This window comes from Myxine glutinosa, chromosome 1 (genome assembly GCF_964187855.1).
Source record: "Myxine glutinosa chromosome 1, kmMyxGlut1.1, whole genome shotgun sequence".
NCBI lineage: Eukaryota > Metazoa > Chordata > Myxini > Myxiniformes > Myxinidae > Myxine > Myxine glutinosa.
This window is the reverse complement of record NC_136261.1, coordinates 429,897,120-429,911,246: the sequence shown is the minus strand read 5'-3', so window position 1 is coordinate 429,911,246 and position 14,127 is coordinate 429,897,120. Positions and strand designations below refer to the sequence as shown.

Below are 14,127 nucleotides of genomic sequence, written 5' to 3'. Positions count from 1 at the left end.
TCCCTTTCTCCAAGCTATTCTGTAATCTCTGACACACCTGCAACAGCTCTCCCTACCTCTTCCTCCTCTTCCACATCCTGCCCTACCGCTCCCCCCCCCCTGTTCTGTATCCGATGCTCCCCCTTCCTCTTCCTTAACAGTATGGACCTCAAACATCCGGGGCCTTAGCTCAAACTTAACTGATCTATCCATACAGGTTGCTTCTGACAAACCAGACGTGATCTGCTTAACAGAAACCTTCCTCCTTCATGATGTCTCTGATTCCTTGGTATCTCTCCCAGGTTACTCCCTCCTCCGGTATGATAGACCTGAGCCTCGTCCTGGAGGTGGGGTTGCTATCTTTATAAAAAAAACTCTCTTCCTCACTCGCCCTGCACTGCCCTCTCTCCACCTCACCCCCAGGAATACCTTTGGCTACGGCTTCCCCTTCGCTCCCACCTTTTGTTCATATGCGTGTTGTACCGTCCACCAAACAGTGATGACTCCATCTACATCTCGCTGTCTGATAATATGAACCAACTTCTATCTACCCATCCCAACTCTCTCTTCCTCATATGTGGTGATTTCAACTGTCACCATGCCAGTTGGCTGGGGGTGGGTACCTCTCTCACCAGCCATGGCTCTTCAGCAAAGGACTTCTGTGACTCACAGGGACTGACACAATCTGTCAATTTCCCAACCCGGATCTCAGTCAACGGAGAATCTTCTCTTCTGGACTTGGTTATGACTAACTTCCCTGAAAATGTCTGCTGCTCTTCTTCTGCTCCAATCGGCTCTTCTCATCATGTGCTTGTTAAAGTGGACATCTCTCTGACCATTTTCAGAGAGCCTCCTCAGCGTCGACGAGTCTGGCATTTCACTCAGGCCAACTGCCATGGTCTTCAAGCAGCCATCAATCATCTGGACTGGTCTCCCATCTCTACTGCCTCTGACATCAACTCATCCTGGGAATTCTTCCAAAGTAAATTGCTCTCTCTCATGCACAGATTTATCCCTTCTCGTCTTCAGTTGTCATACCCTTCCTCCCATCCATGGTACACGGAATCTTGTGGTGAGGCTATTGCCCAGAAACAACTTGCTTTCGTCTCCTGGAAAGCAAATCCAATGGAAGGAAATCTCATTTCCTTTCACAAAGCCCGAAACAAGTGTGTGTCCACCCTCAGGAGAGACAGGAAACAATATCTCTCCGTCCTCAGGACCGAACTCTCTTATCTGTCTCCCTCTTCCAAATCCTGGTGGCGTCTGGTGAAATCTGTTTCTGGTGTTTGTTCCCCCTCCATCCCCTCCCTCACCTTAAATGGCCACACGGCTGTCTCCGCATGTGAAAAAGCTGAATGCCTCAACTCTGTGTTTGCCTCTAAATCTTGTGTCCCAAACCCATCCCTCTCTGTACCCACCGTACCCAGTCGTACTCAGCTGCTCCTGGACTCTATGTCCTTTCCTCCTGACAAGGTGGAAAAGTTTCTGTCAACCCTCGACTCTGATTCTGCAACTGGACCTGACGGCATCAGTCCACGGGTCCTAAAATCATGTTCTTCCGCTCTTTCACACCCTCTCTCTGTTCTCTTCACCCTCTCTTTTGCTCAAGGTCATCTTCCATCTGCTTGGAAATCTGCCAACATCACTGCTTTGCACAAAAAAGGTGCAAAAACAGATCCCAGCAACTACAGACCAATCAGCCTTCTCCCAATTATCAGCAAAGTCATGGAATCCATCATTGCTTCAGATATGAAATCTTTCCTCTTCTCCAATGGCTTGATCTCTGATCATCAATTTGGTTTCAGACCTGGACACTCCACTCTGGACATGCTGCTTCTGCTTTCTCAACAATGGATGGAGGTCCTCAATGCCAAACAGGAAATTAGAGCAGTCTCCCTTGACATATCACGTGCCTTCGATATGGTCTGGCACCCCGCTCTGCTCACCAAACTCTCCTCTTTTGGTATCCATGGAAATCTCCATGCATGGCTGGCGGACGTCCTCTCTAGTCGTAGTCAACGTGTGGCCCTGAATGGGTTTCTCTCATCTCCTCTTCCTGTTCAGGCTGGAGTTCCCCAAGGCAGTGTCTGGGCCCTGTGCTTTTTCTGGTCTTCATCAATGATCTCTCTGACTCTCTTGAAAATCCTCTCTATCTCTTTGCTGACGACTCTACTCTCTTTCGCTCCATTCTTCATCCCTCAGATCGGCAGTCTGCAGCCTTCTCACTCTCTGCAGACCTTGACAAAATCACAGACTGGGCAAACAAGTGGAACATGTCTTTCAATTCTGACAAATCTCACACTCTTATGATGTCTCTCCGAAAAGACTGACTGGACAACCCTCCCATCCACTTTCTGAATAATCCTCGCCAAGAAGTTCTGTCACTCAAGCTTTTGGGTCTCACTATCTGCCATGATCTTTCCTGGAAAAACCACATTTCAATTCTGGCTTCCAAAGCCAGTCGCCGACTGGGCATCCTCCGTCGTGCGAAGTCCTTCCTTGGCACACCTGAGCTCCTCACCACATACAAGGCTTTCATCCGCAGCTCAATGGAATACTGCTCTCCCCTCTGGGCTGGTGCTCCTGCCTCACACCTAGCTCGCCTTCACGCTGTTGAAACCAAAGCATTCAGAATCATTGGAATCTCCCGCGATGAAGCTAACTCCAAGGGCCTCTCACTCACTCACCGCAGGCAGGTTGGTGGTCTTTCCATCTTCTACCGACTCCTCTCTGGCCTTGCCCCCCCCCCCCCCAGCTCTCTCTGGGCTCTGTCCCGCAAATATTCCTACAGGTCGCACAAGATCTGCCTGCAACCCTCTTTTGGTTAAACTGCCAAAATCAAGACTCTCTGCTCACCTTCACTCCTTCATTCCTCTTTTCTCCCGCCTCTGGAACAAACTCCCTCACTCTCTTCAATCCCACTCCACCCTCCAAGTCTTTAAAACAGCTGTTCACCACCATCTCTTATCTTCCCCCATCCAAAACCTTGATCTTTTCTACCCCCGCTAATTTCACGCCAATTCCACTTTTTGAAATACCAACTTCTGTCCTGGAAGTCCTTGGTGTCCTTGTGCTTTATACTTCTCCCTCCCCCCCCCCCCAACCCTTCCCATGCCTCCTCCCCCCAGGCCCTCTCCCTTCCACACATCTCCCTGCTCTCGGATGTTGTGTGTGTGTGCTTCCCCTTTTCTCCCCATCTTGTCTTCCACTCCCTCTTTTTGTGTATTCTGTTTGTCTGGTCGATTTGTTTGTGAAGTTAATGTTAGCTCTTTCACGAGCCTCGATTCAGTATACAAAAAAAAAAAAAAAAAAAAAATTTTTTGGAAAATATCGACATTCAGACAAATATGGATTGTGCTCAGAAACGCAAACCAAGAGTTGAAAAGACCCTTCCATGTCCTTTTTCTCAAGACAGTGTGAGGTGAGCTGTTCCATTAATTCTCTTTTGCAATAATTTGGAAGGGAATGAGGAATAATCAGAAAGAGGAGTTGGAGAAAAAGGTGAGCAGAGATCATGGATGGATATGGAGAGAAGAAGGTGAGCAGAAATCACAGATGGACATGGAGAGAAGAAGCAATACGATCAGGTGGAACAGGATAAATTATCAGAACAGAATATTAATGGATGTTCGAGACTTCGAGTGCATCAATGAACATTGTAGATCTCGACAATTTAGAAATGAATAGTCTACAGTGACGAGGATGGGAGAGAACGAAGATATGGTGAGAAAGGATTGAACTAAACAAGCTAAACTCAAATGAGAATCAATGAGGATTAAAGAAGCTTATTCAAGTTTTTGTCCAATTAATAACACAAATGAACTTCAGAATGACCTCCCCCCTTAGTCAGCCCAAAACTGTTCATTTATAGACCAGAAATAGGGAAGGAAATCAAGGGAGGAAAATAATCAAGTTCATGAGAAAATACTGAGTAACCCGAATAAGAAACTTCTTGTTCACCCCGTGTGTCCTTCCCTCACACCTATTCTTTCCCTAACCCTCATTCTTTCCCTACCCCTCATCCTTTCCCTACCCCTCATCCTTTCCCTACCCCTCATTCTTTCCCTACCCCTCATTCTTTCCCTAACCCTCATTCTTTCCCTACCCCTCATCCTTTCCCTACCCCTCATTCTTTCCCTACCCCTCATTCTTTCCCTACCCCTCATTCTTTCCCTACCCCTCATTCTTTCCCTACCCCTCATCCTTTCCCTACCCCTCATCCTTTCCCTACCCCTCATTCTTTCCCTAACCCTCATTCTTTCCCTAAACCTCATCCTTTCCCTCATCCTCATTCTTTCACTCATCCTCATTTCTCAAAGTCTCCCTAGTTTTTGTCTTGGTTTTATTATTTATTAAATATCTTCAAATGTTTAAAACACTATTGGGTCAAAAACATCAGGCTGTGCTGATAATGCGTCGGACACCAATGCAGTCTCACCTTTTTAGCAGGTCCTTGGAACACTGAAAAGGAAGAAAACAAAGGATGAGCTCAAGATATTTGAATAAATGAATGTTTCTTTTTATTTATGAAATATTGGAGAGTTCACAGAACACGATACCCCACGCAGTGTTCAATGAGGTGCTTCAATTTTAAAAGAATAATGATTTTAAAGATCGTCATTAAAAATATCCAGGGGGTTAGTGTTACTGAAGCAATCTTGTACATCACACTTTTACACTGCATATAAGACGGCGTTTTGTCACAGTTTAGTAGATGGAGGCTTTATTTATCACCAGAGAACACAGAATCATCAGCATCATACTGGCAAATGACCACTGGGTGACAAATGTCCGATCGTTTTTACTCCCGAGGTGAACTCCCAAAATCTTGGCGGTTATTTTTATCGCACATGCGGGATGGAAGGCAGCGAAGGCGCTTACCAGAATGGAAGCACACGGGTTTATTCCCGAACCCACAACGAATAAACGAACACAACAAATGAAAAATGCCACAATAATGGTTTAATAAAAATAAATGCAAGACTAAATAAATGTTGAAGAAAACTAATTGCAATTCCTACATTGTGGATCCTCCAGTCAGACACAAATACAAACACACAGGGGAATTATAAAGTAAAATAAATATTCTTTTTAAAAAAACAATAAAATCAATGTAGAGAAGAATAATACAGCACTGTATTTTGCTGTATTTTGCTGTATTTTACTCTGCTGTATTTGTTGTATTTTGCTGTATTTTGCTCTGCAACTGTTGGTCCGATTGGCACAAAATTTTCAACAAGTGATTGGCTAGACCTGTAAAAGTTTTTCTGCCAATTATGACGTTATAGGTCACATGGTATGGGCGGCATATTGGAAAAGCACCTTCAACTTTGCCCCTCTATATCTCAGAAATGGCTCAATGGAAAAAAATGGAGCCATGGCTTTTTCGAAAGAACTCTGCATTGGGACAAAAATATGTTTATTTAGGTTATTATAAGTGCTAACATTATGAAGTTAGAATTCGACAAATTTAACTCTTGATGCCATGAATATGATATTTTTTTGCATGACGTAAGTGAAAAAAAATTCAGAATCCAATTTTTTTTACCGTCATAGGTCACATGGTTTGACCACCATATTGTTTCTCATGAAAAAATACGAAAAACCCTTTTCCTCCAAAACGGCTGAACAGATCGAGCCCAACTTTTGCATGCATGATCGCATACCCATGACAACACAAATTTCAGCGACCGTGACATCATAGGTCACATGGTTTAGGATGACGTTCCGCAACCTATGGGTCACACGATCCCAATGTTTGGATCCCAAAAACCCAATGTTTGGGTCGCGAAGGATTTTCAATGGGTTTCACGATCGTTTCAGAAATCGCGGGGAAAAAACTTTATCGATGATTTACTTCTCCCGACTGAACAGAACAGAGATCAAATGAATGCCAACACAAACTTTATAGTATGGACTCTTCTGCCGCGTTGTACCGATGTACCGCGATGTACGGCGCGTGCATCGTCAGTCAGATCATACGTTTAGTTTCCGACGCGCAAATGTCCATTGATTTTCATTAGAAAGATTGAGCTGTGAGCGTAACGTACTCGCCATGGCTAGAAAGTATCAGCCTGTGTTCCTGAACTATGGGTTCACCTTGAATATCGATAAGCACAATGTTCATCGACCACAGTGTGTGATATGCCTTGACGTGTTGGCTAACGAGACCCTCAGGCCCCAAAAGCTGAAACGGCACCTAGAGAAGAAACATGGAGATCATGTCAACAAGTCGCGGGAGTTTTTTTCTCCGGAAAGAACGCGAGATGAACAACAGCAAGTCAGTAATGAGTTTGGCTGTTTTTCCATCGAAGGGACTGACCAAAGCCAGCTACCTCGTGGCGGAGAAGGTAGCCAAAGAAAAGAAACCGTACACTATTGCGGTACAAAATGGGCTCAACAAATTGATATGTTACTTCATGAACCCCGGAAGCCCCTGTGAAAACACGGGAAGACTGTGTTGGCGTTTGTACCGATGGTGCGGCATCGATGACAGATCGGCGCAGCCAGAGGCAAGCTGGACCCACTGCTTCCTCCACCGCGAGGCATTAGCGGCGAAAGGGATGTCACCTGGACTTGCCGAAGTAATGGACGTTGCAGTGAAAACAATCAACCATCTCAGGAAGAGCGCCCTAAATTCGAGGTTGTTATGCAGAGCTGTGTAAGGAGCAAGATTCAGAACACACCACGGTGCTGTATTTTGCAGCTGTTCGCTGGCTCTCCAGAGGAGATGCTTTGGCAAGATTGTATGATCTTCACGACCAGGTCCTCGCATTCTTGGAGGTGTCTAGGTCAGACCTGGCAGTCAACCACAAAAACAACAAATTCATCGCAACATTGGCAAACATGGCCGACATCTTCAACTTGTTGAACAATCTAAACATATCGTTCCAGGGCAAAACGAATAAGCAGGCGAAATCCGTGTTCGTAATGTATGACAAGATAGTGGCGTTCAAGTCAAAGCTGGATCTATGGAAGAGAAGAGTACAGACCAATGATGAATTTGACATGTTCGAAAACCTGGATGATCTACTCAGCAAGAGTGTTGAGGAACGTGTGGACATGAAGGATGTCATCGTCGAACATCTGGTGAACCTGCGCACACGATTTGACGAATACTTTCCTGTTGATCCACGTGTGGAGAAGAAGTGGATCCGAGACCCTTATTCAGTCGACGTTCAGCAGTGCTGCAACTTGTCCAACAGATTGAAAGAGGACTTGATCGACGTCGTGTCCGACGGTACACTTGAGACACTGTTCAGGAAGGACACTTTAGTAAAGTTTTGGCTGACAGTGTCGCATGAGTACCCAGAGATTGCACATCTCGCGGTAAAGTTCCTGATGCCATTCACGACGACGTGGATATGTGAGGCAGGTTTCTCAACGGTGACATATCTGAAGTCCAAATATCGAAACAAACTGGAGACAGTGGCCCTGTGCGCCGACCTGAGAATCGCGTTGTCGCCGCTTCAAAGCCGAATCGATTATCTTGAAGCCAATAAGCAAAGTCAACCATCGCACTGATGTGGAGAATCCACATCTACAATGATGCTAACGGAACATTTGAATTAGGCTTGTAAGTTTCACTTTTGGGTTTAATCAGTGAAAGTTGTTTATTTCATGTTGTTCATGATAACGGAACATTGATCCTGGATATAAGTTCAGATGCATATCGGGTTTTTTCAGTAAATGTTATTCTTGTTTTGTTTATCAGTTCATGTTACATTTTAAGTTCATCATCTATTCACGATGAAGATTCAAATAAAGTTCAAACACCTTATCTTGGCGTGTCACTTTAATAATTAAAGTTTTATCCTATTTCACAAAAGATACACCGCCCATGAATGTTGTGAGATTCATCTTCATCTTCTTCATTAAATCTTCATCCGGATTCATCGTAGGGGCGGATTCATCTCTTCCGAAGCTGATAACAAGGCAGGGAGTTTACGCCTGATTGGCTGACAATATCATCAAGTGGGCGGTGTCTGTGATCGAAGTCGCTGCTCATTCTCAAGGGGGGCGTGGTCTCTCGCCTCTCTCTCCTCATGGTCGTGGAGATCCGTACAAAATAACAACAAAATAAGGACAGTGTTTGGTATGATTGTCGTCACTTTGCTTTATTGTTCAATTACGAATTGTACTACTGTACTAAGATGATGGACCGAACCCTCGATATTTCCGTGACGGTTTGTGTTGGGAGGAGGGAGGGGGGGTTCCATGGGTCGCGACTGGATGCCTGGGTTTTTTATTGGGTCCTGGGCTAAAAAGGTTGCGGAACGCAGGTTTTGGAGTTATGACGTTTTGAAGCATAAACATTAAAACCCATCTCCTCCCTAATTTTTGAAGATATCGAGAGGAAACTTTACACATATGTTCCCCATGTCGGGAAGCTCAAATGGTCTTTTGAAATTTGTGTCAAGTCACATGGTTTGACAGCAATATTTAATTGAATGAAAATCTTTAAAACCTTCTATCTCTTGAACTGCTCCATTGATTGACCTGAAACATTAATGTAATGTAGCTGACATCAAGAGGAATAAGTGTTGAAAACTTCAACATGATTGCTTGTATGGTCTGGAAGCCAGAAGTTATTATTGGAAGAAGAAGAAACTCCAGAATTTCTCATCTTATGCCATGTCAATGATTGTGCCACTGCCATTTTTCAGATTTACTTCCTTTAAAAATCATTTTCTCTGCAGTCGTTGGACCGATTGACAGGACATTTTTACCATAGGAATACCTCGGCCTGTAAAATATTTAAATGTAAATTATGACGTCATAGGTCATGTGGTTCGGGCGGCATCTTGGAAAAAACGAAAAATTTTGCACCTCAATATCTTCAAAAGTGCTGTGCAGAAAAGATTGAGACATGGCTCATTGTAAAAAAAACTCTCCATGTAGAATAAAGTAAGTGAATGATGATGTCATAGGTGCCTCCATTATGACATGATAATTCGAAAAGTAGCCAAACACATCTGATCGTAGATCTACTATAGTTTATATACCCCGCAAGGGTTAATAACGCGACCCTTCTTGCCACTAATATGGAGTTCTGCCAAGGAGGTTTTCGTGGCATTTTTCCAAGGCCGCTTCTCATTCAAACGTAATAACAATTATGGCAATGACATCATATTAATGATATTACAACCCCACTCCACAATGGGGTTTTTTGACTTGCGATATTGCCCCCCAACCTTCCCACCCGACACCCTAACGGAAGTAAATTTTATTATAGAGAATTTAGAGTGATGAGGCACAGTCTGATATTTTCAATGACCTGATCTAACATAAGTAATATTAATAATAATTAGCAATAATAATGTCATGTTTAAGACAGTGGTTAAGGCCACTGGGTGACGAATGGCCGATCGTGTTTACTCCCGAGGCAAACTCCCAAATTATTGGTGGTTCTGGAAGGTGTGAGATGAAACGCTGCGAGACGTTTATCGACGCGAAACACACGGGTTTATTCTGGAACCCACGACGAATAAACGAACAAAATAAATGAAAAATGCCACATGATTAATTTAATAAGAATAAACAAAAGAGGTGCAAATGAAAGGTTAGGTAAAACTAAATCCGAATTTGAGATGTCTTCATTCAGTCACAAAAACACACAAGGAAAATAGAAAATAAAATAAATGTTTGCTTTTAGTCGGCCGGCACTCAGCTCTTGTCTCAACAAGGACTTTTAGACGTTTGATGGTCGTCAACTGGTAAGGTTGGTCGACGAAAGGACTGCATGTCGAAGTGCCCCAAAATTGCGCTGTCAGCCACGTGAGCGCACTGAGCTGTGAAGCAGGCAGCCAAACGTCCTCCTCTCAATTCCAGGCCAGCAAGCACAAAGCGGCTCCCAGCTCCCACAAAGAGCACCATCATCACCAATCCCTCCTCCTCACGATAAAAGTTGTCCAAGCCACTCTTTCTCAGTTTCCTCTTCAAAGCGTGCACAGAGAAAAAACCAGCTCCTTCAACAAGCACAAGTGCCAAAAGAGAGACACGCTCTTCTTCCTCCATGCCAAAACTATCTGACCTCGAGCCTGACTCTTTTCCCAACCGTCATTTCTACCCGCACCTTCTGCATGACGTTACCCCGACCAATGGTCGAGCTCCATCAAAACACCCCATGTCGTCCACCAATGAAGAACTTCGGGGGCGTGGCCCGCCGGTTACGATTCCTTGGAGGTGGAGTTTAATTCGCTCAGGAATGTACGGGTTCTGTCCGCATGCAGTGGACAGCCATCGTTGTTTAATGGGGGTGGTTGCATGGCTGGCCTTGGAAATGTACAAACGTAGGGGAAAAGCCACTGGGGGTAATCACATCCTGGGAGAAACTAGCCTTAGACCCTACCTAGTTAACACAAAACCACCCACCGTGTGGTGACACGTACACAATCTTAAGCTCACAGTTTTCTCAACTTAAACACATTGAGATGTCTCCTACCCATCCATGGCCCATGCTACAACCATACAGTGCTACCTTTATGATGGGATTCCTCCATCTACCCCCACAAACCGTCATCCACCGTTTGCCCTTCACGTGACTCGTGGTGGTCCCTCTCGGCTCTCCCCCCGTTGGTATTTTTTGTGAACATAAGATTGTTCACGGTTCTGTTTAAATATTATTTAAATATGTATAACCTTTCCCCTTCAGTGTTTTACTCAGTGGTATTTTACAACACGCTGTTTTTCTTCCTATTTAAAAGGCTTTTCTCAATTTCCTCTCCAACTCATTCCACCTCAAAAAAAAGAAATTCAATATCTTATACGTCTCCCTCACTACATGGTCTAAATTCACATTCATTCCATCCCTCCTCCATCATTCTGAACCGGATTGCTAACTTGAAAATCACAACAAACCCAATTTGTTTTCAATGTTCGTCTTTCATTAATCATCCACTTTCTAAACTCCCCTCTTGCCCCTCCCATCCAAATCCCTCCCCTTGCACCTACACTCCTAAACTCCCCCCTTGCCCCGCCACTCTTAAACTCCCCCCCTACCCCACCACTCCTGAACTCCCCCCTTGCCCTTCCACTCCTGAACTCCCCCCTTGCCCTTCCCCTCCTAAACTCCCCCCTCACTCCTCCCCTTCAAAACTCCCCCCCAACCCCTCCCATTCAAATCTCCCCCCATACCATTCCTCTCCAATTCTCCCTCCTCCCCCCTCCTCCTCAAAGCTGCCTCCTCCCCACTTCGTCTCCCTTCTATCTCATACCTCCACCCCCCCCCCCCCAACCTTCTTCTTTCCTCTGCCACCCCTCAAACAACCCCTCTCTGTGCCTCATCCCTTCACCTTCAAACCTTTCATCCTCCTCATCCTTCCCTTTCTTGGAACTCTTCTGCAATCGCTGACACACTAACAACTGCTCTCCCTACCTCCCCCTCTCATCCTTCATCTTACCCTACTCCTCCCCTCCCCTGTCCTGTACCCGATGCTCCCCCTCTCCCTTCATTAACGGTATGGACCTCAAACATCCGGGGCCTTCGCTCAAACCTGACTGATCTCTCCATACAGGTTGCTTCTGACAATCCAGACTTGATCTGCTTAACAGAGACTTTCCTCCTTCAAGATGTCTCTGATTCCTTAATATCTCTTCCTGGTTACTCCCTCCTCCGGTATGATAGACCTGAGCCTCGGCCTGGTGGTGGGTTGGCTATCTTTATCAAAAACTCTCTTCCTCACTCTCCTTGCACTGCCCTCTCTCCTCCTCACCCCCAGGAGTACCTCTGGCTACGGCTTCCTCTCCGCTCCCACCTTTTGTTCATATGTGTTCTGTGCCGTCCCCCAAACAGTGATGACTCCATCTACATTTCACTGTCTGACAACATGGACCAACTTCTATCCACTCATCCCAACTCTCTCTTCCTCATATGTGGTGACTTCAGTTGTCATCATGCCACCTGGTTGGGTGTGGGTTCCTCTCTCACCAGTCATGGCACCTCAGCAAAGGACTTCTGTGGCTCACTGGGATTGACACAATCTGTCAATTTCCCGACCCGGATCTCAGCCAATGGAGTATCTTCTCTTCGAGACTTGGTTATGACTAACTTCCCTGCTAATGTCTGCTGCTCTTCTTCTGCTCCAATCGGTTCTTCTGATCATGTGCTTGTCAAAGTGGACATCTCTCTGGCCATTCTCAGAGAGCCTCCTCAGCGTCGACGAGTCTGGCATTTCACTCAGGCCGACTGGGACGGTCTTCAAGCAGCCATCAATCGTCTGGATTGGTCTCCCATCTCCACTGCCTCCGACATCAATTCTTCCTGGGAATTCTTCCAAAGCAAACTGATCTCTCCCATGCACAGATTTATCCCATCTCACCTTCAGTTGTCTTACCCTTCCTCCCATCCATGGTACACTGAATCTTGTGGTGAGGCAGTTGCCCTGAAACAACTTGCCTTTGCCTCTTGGAAGGCTAATCCAACTGAAGGAAATCTCAGTTCCTTCCACCAAGCTCGGAACAAGTGTGTGTCTACCCTCAGGAGTGCCAGGAAGCACTATCTCTCCTCACTCAAGAATGAAATCTCAAACCTGTCTCCTTCCTCCAAATCCTGGTGGCGTCTGGTCAAATCCGTTTCTGGTGTTTGTTCCCCCTCCATCCCCTCCCTTACCTCAAATGGCCACACAGTTGACATCGCACGTGACAAAGCCGAATGCCTCAACTCTGTGTTTGCCTCAAAATCCTTAGTCCCAAACCCATCTCTCTCTGTTCCCACCTTTCCCAGTCGAACCCAACTGCTCCTGGACTCTGTGACCTTCTCTCCTGACAAGGTGGAGGAGTTTTTGTCAAACCTCGACTCTGATTCTGCAACTGGACCAGATGGCATCAGCCCACGGGTCCTAAAATCCTGCTCTGCCGCTCTATCTCACCCTCTCTCTGTTCTTTTCACCCTATCCTTTGCTCAAGGTCATCTGCCAGCATCCTGGAAATCAGCAAACATTACCGCTTTACACAAAAAAGGTGCAAAAACAGATCCTTGCAACTACAGACCAATCAGCCTGCTCCCAATTATCAGCAAAGTCATGGAATCCATCATTGCTTCGGATATGAAATCTTTCCTCTTCTCCAATGGCTTGATCTCTGATCATCAATTTGGTTTCAGACCAGGTCACTCTACTCTGGACATGCTGCTTCTGCTGTCTCAACAATGGATGGAGGTCCTCAATGCCAAACAGGAAATCAGAGCTGTCTCCCTTGACATATCACGTGCCTTCGATACGGTCTGGCACCCAGCTCTACTCACCAAACTCTCCTCCTATGGTATCCATGGAAATCTCCATGCATGGCTTGCGGACTTCCTCTCTGGTCGTAGTCAACGTGTGGCCCTGAATGGATTTCTCTCATCTCCCCTTCCCGTTCAGGCTGGACTTCCCCAAGGCAGTGTGCTGGGCCCTGTGCTTTTTCTGGTCTTTATCAATGATCTCTCCGACTCTCTGGAAAATCCTCTGTATCTCTTTGCTGATGACTCCACTCTCTTCCGCTCCATTCCTCTTCCCTCAGATCGGCAGTCTGCAGCCTCCTCACTCTCTGAAGACCTGGACAAAATCACAGACTGGTCAAACATGTGGAACATGTCTTTCAATCCTGACAAATCTCACACTCTTACTATGTCTCTCCGAAAAGATCGACTGGCCAACCCTCCCATCTACTTTCTCAACAATCCTCTCCAAGAAGTTCTGTCGCTCAAGCTTTTGGGTCTCACCATCTGCCATGATCTTTCTTGGGAAAACCACATTTCCAAGCTGGCCTCCAAAGCCAGTTCCCGACTGGGCATCCTCCGTCGTGCGAAGTCCTTCCTAGGCACACCTGAGCTCCTCACCACATACAAGGCTTTCATCCGCAGCTCAATGGAATACTGTTCTCCCCTATGGGCTGGTGCTCCTGCCTCACACCTGGCTCGGCTTCACGCTGTTGAATCCAAAGCTTTCAGAATCATTGGAATCTCCTGCGATGAAGCTATCTCTGAGGGCCTTTCACTCACTCACCGCAGGCAGGTAGGTGGTCTTTCTGTCTTCTACCGACTCCTCTCCGGCCTTTCTCCCCCAGCTCTCTCTGTGCTCTGTCCCCCAAATATTCCTACAGGTCGCACAAGATCTGCCAGCCACCCTCTGATGGTTAAACTGCCGAAATCTCGGCTCTCTGCTCACC

At 45.9% G+C, this 14,127-nt stretch overlaps 1 protein-coding gene across 1 annotated transcript in view; it reads right to left on the bottom strand.

Annotated features, from left to right (window-relative positions):
- The window catches only part of LOC137418289 (uncharacterized), a 62,697-nt gene that overhangs the window by 22,687 nt on the left and 25,883 nt on the right, over nt 1-14,127 (bottom strand). The window contains exon 5 of the mRNA XM_078787139.1: nt 4,418-4,440. Coding sequence (XP_078643265.1) covers nt 4,418-4,440 — 23 coding nt within the window. The remainder of the gene's footprint in view (nt 1-4,417; nt 4,441-14,127) is intronic.